Raw genomic sequence first — 9399 nt, 5'->3', positions numbered from 1 at the left:
CTTCAGAAGAGTCTGTCTATCACATGTGAAGATTTCTAAACCTCCCATGCCTTTGCCACATCATGGCGATGAATCCTAATGTTGGTATTCTCAAGTTATTTCTAAGTTTTCAACATAGTTCCACTGATAGTAAGAAACATTAGAACTTCCTGTTCTTTAACGTATACACCACAGCAAAAAACATAGGCAAAGGTAGGACCCAGGAATCAATGCCTGTAACCCTAGCTTCTCAGGAGGGTGAGATCTGAGGATTGCAGTTTGAAGCTACTTGGGGCAAGAAAGCTTATGAGACTCTTATCTCCAATAAACTACTCAGAAAAATCTGGAAATGGCACTGTGGCTCATGTGGTAGAATGCCAGCCTTGAGCAAAAGTTGCTTGGGACAGTGCCCAGAGTTCAAGTCCCAGGACAAACAAACACAAAAATCTCATGCAAGTGTAAGAATTTATTGATTTGGTATGAATTTATTGTAATAAACACGTATAAAGACAATATCATTGTTGAAAAAGACTAAAGAGAAATCAGTGTCAATGTGTTTGAAGAAAATGGGGTCATTTGATGTTTAAATCTGCCTTTGGCCTTTTTTATTGCATACAAGTTGTCTAGTCTGACATGTTAGGTTGTGTTGAATGCTCTGCTCCGGTTCTCTAATGGTACCAAATAGGGTAATAGATTAGAACTAGGAGAGATGAGCAGCTACAGCTCATATTTGCCTTGAAATCTTGAGCATTTTCTGATTAAATCCTGGGATGATCAGTGAGTCAACTTTGCTCAGCATACTAAACCATGATTTTCCCCCCATCTTGGTGACATGGTTGACATTGTAAATATCAAGTGTGTTTGAACAAGAGCATGATCCATAGACCTGGATCTGAACCTACTTCACATATGCCTTATTACAAGAAGACATTATAAATCGCCTAACTAGAAATTAGAAATCTACCTTTTAGCAAGTCTATTTTGAAGTTGGAAAATACTCGTTTTCCTCTGCAAAAGAATGGTCTCTGTAGCATCCAGTGAAATGGATTATCTAATATCAGAGATACGAACCTCAGACTCACAGAAGCCAGAAGGCATTAGTCGACCTTGTGCTGGGCTTAATGGGATAGCTTTTTAGAAGAATTTGGCCAACAGCACACAAGTCTAGCTGGGCATTATAAATCTAGAATGGCTCAGGATGAATTTAACCTCACTCCCCGACCCATCTTCTTCTCCTGTGTCTCCCAGTGAATGGTGTCATTGTCGAAACCAGACTGAAGTTGCCTCTTTAAATTTTAATTTTGGAAAAAATGGGATTAAGTGGTGAAAGGTGCCAGAGAAAATGATGAATAATGGAAATAGGTAGTAACTACCGGCCTGTGTACATGTTAAATAATTGTTTATGTGAATGTAAGCACTTAGAATTACAAATGAATATCTTTCATAGTTGATTTCATTTCTGTGGCAATCTTAACTCCAGTCCTAAGGCACACAAAAATATGAGTGAGACTGAACTGTTATTGATTACTGATGTGACTCTACTGGTGTCAGTCAACAAGTGGTGAGATTCCTCTTTTGTCAAACTATTGCTGAGACTGAGCCATTGTCAAGTGTTGGTGACACATTACTGGTACCATTCCTGCGGAGTCAGAACCAGAGCAATGTCTTCTGTAATTGAAATGAATCAACTTTGCCTTGGAGCTTTACTATACTAAATCAAACTAGAGATGGATGAACAGGAAATACTCTTCTGTCTCAGTGACAGAAATTGTCTGTCTACAGACATTTCTCTTGGTCACTATGGCAACTACCCCTCTCCACACTTTGCTAGCCATTAAGATGTATCAAGACAGAGATGACCGTTTGCAGCATCAGGTATTTGAAATAAAAAGAGATTTGCTAGAAAGTTGGAAAGTTATTTCTTGGAGGAAAAGTGAGATCCTTAAAAACCTTAATTGAGTTTTTTTTTTTTTTTTTTTTTTTTTTTTTCGCAACGGGTTTGCCGTCAGAACGCAGTTGCCGCGAAAGCCACCCCTAAGTCGAAGCCAAAATGGGAAAGGAAAAGACCCACATCAACATTGTCGTCATTGGACACGTCGACTCCGGCAAGTCCACCACCACCGGACATCTGATCTACAAATGCGGTGGCATCGACAAGAGAACCATTGAGAAGTTCGAGAAGGAGGCTGCCGAGATGGGAAAGGGCTCCTTCAAGTATGCCTGGGTCTTGGATAAACTGAAGGCTGAGCGGGAACGCGGTATCACCATTGACATCTCCCTGTGGAAATTTGAGACCAGCAAGTATTACGTGACCATCATTGATGCCCCAGGACACAGGGATTTCATCAAGAACATGATTACAGGCACATCTCAGGCTGATTGTGCTGTCCTCATTGTTGCTGCTGGCGTCGGTGAATTTGAAGCTGGTATCTCCAAGAATGGGCAGACCCGTGAGCATGCCCTTCTGGCTTACACTCTGGGTGTGAAACAGCTCATTGTTGGTGTTAACAAAATGGATTCCACTGAGCCACCCTACAGCCAGAAGAGATACGAGGAAATCGTTAAGGAAGTCAGCACCTACATTAAGAAGATTGGCTATAATCCTGACACAGTAGCATTTGTGCCAATTTCTGGTTGGAATGGTGACAACATGCTGGAGCCAAGTGCCAACATGCCTTGGTTCAAGGGATGGAAAGTCACACGTAAAGATGGCAGTGCCAGTGGAACCACCTTGCTCGAGGCTTTGGACTGCATCCTGCCACCAACCCGTCCCACTGATAAGCCTTTGCGCCTGCCCCTTCAGGATGTCTACAAAATTGGTGGTATTGGTACCGTCCCTGTGGGCCGAGTGGAAACTGGTGTTCTCAAGCCTGGCATGGTGGTTACCTTTGCTCCTGTCAATGTCACCACTGAAGTGAAGTCTGTTGAAATGCATCACGAAGCTTTGAGTGAAGCTCTTCCTGGGGACAATGTGGGATTCAACGTCAAGAACGTGTCAGTCAAAGATGTTCGCCGAGGCAATGTGGCTGGGGATAGCAAGAACGATCCACCCATGGAAGCAGCTGGCTTCACAGCTCAGGTGATCATCCTGAACCATCCAGGCCAAATTAGTGCTGGCTATGCCCCTGTGCTGGATTGTCACACTGCTCACATTGCCTGCAAGTTTGCTGAGCTGAAAGAGAAGATTGATCGCCGTTCTGGTAAGAAGCTGGAAGATGGCCCTAAATTCCTGAAGTCTGGTGATGCTGCCATCGTTGATATGGTTCCAGGCAAGCCCATGTGTGTGGAGAGCTTCTCTGACTATCCTCCTCTGGGTCGTTTTGCTGTTCGTGACATGCGGCAGACAGTTGCTGTGGGTGTCATCAAAGCCGTGGACAAGAAGGCTGCCGGAGCTGGCAAGGTCACCAAGTCTGCCCAGAAAGCTCAGAAGGCTAAATGAATATTACCCCTAACACCTGCCACTTCAGTCTTAACCAGTGGTGGAAGAACGGTCTCAGAACTGTTTATCTCAATTGGCCATTTAAGTTTAATAGTAAAAGACTGGTTAATGATAACAATGCATCGTAAAACCTTCAGAAGGAAAGGAAAATGTTTTGTGGACCATTTTTTTGTGTGGCAGTTTTAAGTTATTAGTTTTTAAAAATCAGTACTTTTTGATGGAAACAACATGACCAAAAATCTGTCACAGAATTTTGAGACCCATTAAAACAGCTTAATGAGAAAAAAAAAAAAAAAAAAAAAAAAAAAAAAAACCTTAATTGACTTTTTTTCTTACTTGAAAAGTAGTTTGTTTCTTTCTTCAGTGACGGTGAAGCTGTGTGCATAGGACAATCCATGCCCTTCATGCGCCTGTGTTTAGGAATCTGCTCCCTGGCAGTGACCTGGCAGGGCAGAGTTACATAGACAAGCAAAATCTCAGTTCCTGCCACCTGGGGCAGGCAATCATAGTCAGGGAAATGAAACCTAAGGAGCAGATGGATTTCAAAGTGATTTGTAGACTTAAAAGTGATAGGAAAATATAGTAGTTTAAAAGTTTACCAAAGCAATCAGGGCTGGGAATGTGGCTTAGTGGTATAGTGCTTGCCTAGCATGCACGAAGCCCTGGGTTCGATTCTTCAGTACCACATAAACAGAAAAAGCCAGAAGTGATGCTGTGGCTCAACTGTTGGCATGCTAGCCTTCTGCAAAAGAAGCTTAGTGACAGTGCCCAGGTCCCTGAGTTCAAGCCCCAGGACTGGCAAAAAAATTTACAAGCAATAAATTAATAAGCATTACACAAAAAGTAAAAATATTCCAAATTGGTAGGCCATTGCTCTCAGAAAGAGTTCAGCGACAACGCTTCTGAAAGGGTAGTGATTGGATTTAGAATGACTATACTTAGGAATCAGTCATTTAAGTATGACAGGCTCTTCAGAGTAGATACTCAGAATACATGGAGAGCCTTTTAGAGGCAGAACTTGGGAAGTTTTTTGGGATTATGGCAAAGTGGCTAAAAGCATAACGTGGAGGCTAAATGTTACGTGGTACCAATACACTGTTCATGGTCCTATTTGTTGTTGTTGGGGGTTTTTGTATGACATTTAGCTGAAAAGTTAATTATAAAATCATAAAGTTAATACAATTATAACTAAAATTTATTGAGTGCTTATTCAATAGTGCAGTCAGGCACTATTTCAAGAGTTTTGCATGTTTTATTCTCTAATTATAGGGGATAAGCACTATTTTTTCTTAAAAAAATTTATTTCCATGTTTGCAGCTGATAAACTGAGGTACAGATAGAATAAAGGTCAGAGAGCAAGTAGTTCACAGCCACTGATCAAGTCAAGCAGATAAAGCTCATAGGGTTAGTTAGTGTCGTATGGGACAGCGGCTTAAAAGTAAAAAGGTGTCTAGAGAGTGTAAAGACTGGAAAAATACTGGATTTGTGACAGGGGTGTGGGGGGAAATCCCTTTTGAACTCTGCACAGAAGAGTCACATGAAACTATTTTGAAGAGAAGAAGCTGGGTGAATCCAGGGCACCAACTAGAAACCATAAGACCAGGCTACAAGTTTCTCAGCTGGGGAGTAAAAGTTTGAAGTAGAGTGAGGGCAGAAAGGATGGAAAGGAAGGCCTGGGAAGGGAATTCATTTGAACCCTGCTACTAATTGGTGAGGGAGAAGAAGGTATTAATGATGATTTGTATGCTTTTTTGGGTTAATGGTGATTGCATTAGCAGGTGGAGAGCCTGTTCTTTTATTGATTGAACTTCCTAATGCTGACCATTCTCAAGTACCCTTCCTTTGAAATTATCTTTCCTCCTTTGTGCTGGTGATAACTGTTGCACCTCATCTCTCCACTCTCCCCACCCTCCTTCAGTGGTTCTTTTCTGAAGTTGGCACTCTTCACTATCCAATCTGGGACTCATTTCTTTCCCTCTCCACTATGCTACAGAGTAGATATGCTGTCCACTTAGCTTCAGTCTGAAAGCTGCACAATTTCATGGAGGAGACAGCTGGGATCCATTCCCCTCTTCACCATATTAGCTGTGGTGTGGAATAATAGTCTTTGATACTGTTTTGCTCGTGTGTGAATGTGAATGATACCTCCATAATGGAGTTTTTCAATGCACCGAGTCTAGAGAAAAGGCTCCCAACACAGTGGTCCCTTGACAAGTTTTATTTGCTCTTTTTCTTTTCTTCCCTCTTCCTCCTATCCAAATATTTCCTTCCAGTTGAAGTCACTTCCCTGATGGGGATTCCTCCTATGTTAACAGAAATAGTCATGGTTCTCGTTTGCTTGCCAAATGTTAAACTGTGCACAATCACCTTTCATAGACAAATAGCACAGCGATTGTCTTTTGGTTTCAAACATGGAATGAGTTAAAACTCTAAAAATATAAGAGATAGGAACTACAACAGAGTTATAATCATAAACGGGTTGTACGTGAAACTACTTCAGACAGAGGGGCAAAGATTTATCTTCCAGTTGGACTCCAAAATACAGCATAAAACAAGCTGTAGGAACATAATATATGAAAGATAAAAATTTCCAACCCCCTTACATATCTCGAAATTGTATTTCTACAGATGTTATGAATGATACAATAGCTGATCTTTAATGTAGAGTAGGAATTTTATTTGATGAAACAGATGGTATTGAAAAAATTTATCTCAGCAAAGTACTGACTCATACAGAATAATATGAACTTTTTCATTTTGCAATGGGAGGGTAGATGAGCCTAAGTAAACTTGCTAAAAATGTATTAAAAAACCTAAGCTCTTCAAAATAAGCCCAGGGACAGTTCCCAGGCTATGAGCTTGAGCTCCAGGACTGGCATAATAGGAAGAGGAAGAGCAGGAGGATGTGGAGGAGGAAATGCTTAGGGTTAGCAGTATGAAGTGGGACTGTCCTGGGTTTATTTAATCTCCAGCCTTGCCATTTCCTACTTCTGTGACTTAATACAGTTACTTAACTTCTTTGAGTCCAAGCTTTTTCTCCATTTGAGAATAATAATATCATCATGTGGCATATGTCCTATTAAGTGGTTACCTTTATATAAAGACATTCATTCAGTGTCTAGCAGAAGATATGTAGTAAGTGCTAGATATTGTTGAAAACTGGGTGTGAAGCAGTTGCAAGCCTTACTAATTAGGTGCTCTAGGGAAGGTTTGTTAATCTTAATTCCTCAGCTTTTTTCTCTCTTTCAGCCAACCTTCTCAAACTTTCTTGTAAGAACTAAAGGAGTTGTGTGTGTGTGTGTGTGTGTGTGTGTGTGTGTGTGTGTGTGTGTGTGTATGTGTGTGTGTGCAGGGTACTTCACACTTTATCTAGCCTAAAAGAAAACTGATATAGAGTCATAAAAGAAGTTGTGTGTAGTTTTATTAACCATAGTAGAAAGTTTAGACTTAATTTCAAATATTCTAAGAACACATTGGAAAGTTTTAGCTAGAAAAGTGATGTGCCATGTTTTAGAAAGATCCCCTTGATTACTGTGGTGTTGTAGAATGATTGGGATCAAGGAGTGCAATGGGAGAGCCAGGAAGCAGGTTCAGACATGCTATCAATAACTGTGATGCTCAAAACCATGAAAGAAACAGAGACATACTCACTAGACACTATATTGAAAATTAACTCTATAACTTGTGTGGGGGGAATGGAAGAAAACACAGGGAGAGAGCTTGCGGAAGGGGTGACATTGTCTAAAAAGAAATGTACTCATTACCTGGCATGTTCTTGTAATCTCTCTGTACATCACCTTTTAAATAATAAAAGAATACAAAATTACAAAAATAAAAAATACAGGATAAATAGCACCTTTTGCCATCCATAACTATTTTCCGTATATTTAAATACAATTTCTAAAGAAAAAAAAAACAAAAATCCTAAGCTCTTGTTCAAATATAAACATTACCTGTAAAAGGCTTTTCCCTGATTGAACTCATTTTCTTAGAGCCCATTCAGTATCTCATAGGTAGTATAACCTCCATTTTTAATCGACATATTTATAAAAATCTACAGGTAAAATGATACATACTTATCAAGTACGACATATTTTACACATAGAGTGGTTAAATCTAGCTAACATATATATCGCAGATTATTATCATTTTTGTGGTGAGAACACTCAACATCTACCCTGTACTCTCAGAAGGTAGATTAAGAGTTTATGCGTAAGACCCAAATTTACAGGAGGCCTAGAGATTTAATTGCCAAGACTTCAGCAATGGTATTGGCAAATATCAAACTTAGGTCTTTGTAATTCTTAGACGTTTTGCCATGTTGCCACAAAAGGCTCATGAGCATTAAGAGGATTTCAATTGAGCACTAGTCTGAAAAAATGAGGTTTTGTTGAAATTGGAAAAATAATAATAGGATGTGAGATTAAAACTCTGTTAATCTTTATTCTTGATGATTCTTTCTACTCCCATTCCTCTGAAAATCTAAAACGATAGAATCTCAAAACAGATTTCAAAAATTCAATACCTCTCAAATATTCAGATGAAAATATACATGCTTCCCAGTAGTAAAGAGAGGAACAAGTAAGTTATAAGACATAGCCCAAATGCCTATGGTCTGAAGTCCTGTCGCACTCTTATTCTTCTCATTCCATACCTGTGGCTTTAGTGTAAGTTTCCTGTGATCAGCTGACAGGAGAAGAAACTGGGGCCTGCTTTACAGAACCTTCTGTGTGATATTCAGGCACCATGTAAGAGTAGATAGTTGTAGCACTTTGACTCTGTACTAGGATGATCTTGAAAGGACGCTGGTAAAGGGAAATTCTCTAGGTGGGCAGAACATTGAGCAGTGTCTCTGTTGGTTGGCTTACAGGGAGAAGGGGCCAGTTGAGTGACTTTATGGATGTATGAGCTCTTGTGTGAGTTGTTTGGCTAGCTGGTTAGGGACTTAGAAGAGGCATGACTGGAAAATTGGTCACAAGGAAATTGGGGATGAGGTAGGTGGTAGAACTTGCTGAGTGGACACAATACCAAAAGATAACCTGAGTGGAGGATGATGTTTGTAATTAAGTGAAAAGATTGCTCCTTTTTGTGGCTAGAAATCATCCTTTTCCCATGCCACTCCTGTTCTTACACAATGGAGCCATGTGCAAAATGGCCATGAACCACTGGGTGGGGACTATGCATGGCTTCGAAAGCATGACTGACTCGCCATGCTGACCCAGCTATGGCCATTGCTGATTGCCCAGTCAGCTGACCAAAGAGATGAGTAGTGGTGGCTGATAGGGTACTGTTTTCCAGAGTGATTGAAGCTAATGATGGTGGATATATTTCTTCGGATCACTTTTGTCATAGAGCAGTATTTGTTCTTACTGGAATTCTCATTTCCTATATATACACCTTCCTTGCATGCAATGATTGTGATAAATTACCATCCATGGACTTATAGAATGTTTGATCTGCCATCATGGTATTCAAATAGCATTGCTTCTGGTCAAGGGACTCACCTTCCAGCAAAGGATAGACATAATGCTCATGGTGGTAGAATTCACTGGTTTGCTATGACATCCTGCAGCTGCTGGCAGGACAGTGTGGTGGAAGACTTTGTCATGATGCCATAACTCCCATCAAGCCTACCAAGCTTCCCCAGGAGACTGTGATACTGTGAATTGAATAGGTGGGATTTTTCTCTGAAATTAGAATCAATGGATTGAAGAATCATATGGTGAACATGGTAGTGACACCACCCACGATTACTCTTAGTGACCCATTAACAAAATTTTTGTTTCCTGTTCCTATGATCTTACTTTGTGCTGACCTAGAGGCCTTTGTCCTAAAGGAAGGAATGTTTCAATCGGGAGACACAATGGTTCCATTGAACTGGAAGTGAATTCTGCTCCCTGGACGCTGTGGCTTTCTCATGCCTCTGAATGGACAAGCAAAGAAGGAAGCTACTGTGCTGGCTGGGGTGATGGATCTGTGTG

At 40.5% G+C, this 9399-nt stretch overlaps 1 protein-coding gene across 1 annotated transcript; it reads left to right on the top strand.

The window, feature by feature from the left end:
- The first annotated feature begins 1954 nt into the window (after nucleotides 1–1954).
- On the top strand, nucleotides 1955–3698 carry LOC125345623 (elongation factor 1-alpha 1). Its single transcript, XM_048337693.1, has one exon. It carries the CDS (start codon nucleotides 2030–2032, stop codon nucleotides 3416–3418), a length of 1389 nt encoding a protein of 462 aa, XP_048193650.1. The 5' UTR covers nucleotides 1955–2029; the 3' UTR covers nucleotides 3419–3698.
- Nucleotides 3699–9399: the final 5701 nt, after the last annotated feature.

Source organism: Perognathus longimembris, unplaced genomic scaffold (genome assembly GCF_023159225.1).
Source record: "Perognathus longimembris pacificus isolate PPM17 unplaced genomic scaffold, ASM2315922v1 HiC_scaffold_6162, whole genome shotgun sequence".
NCBI lineage: Eukaryota > Metazoa > Chordata > Mammalia > Rodentia > Heteromyidae > Perognathus > Perognathus longimembris.
The sequence above is the reverse complement of the archived record's forward strand: the minus strand, read 5'-3'. Positions and strand labels throughout refer to the sequence as shown.

Coding starts and splice junctions, on each gene's coding strand:
- LOC125345623 (XM_048337693.1), top strand. CDS start 2,030: ATGGGAAAGGAAAAGACCCACATCAACATTGTCGTCATTGGACACGTC.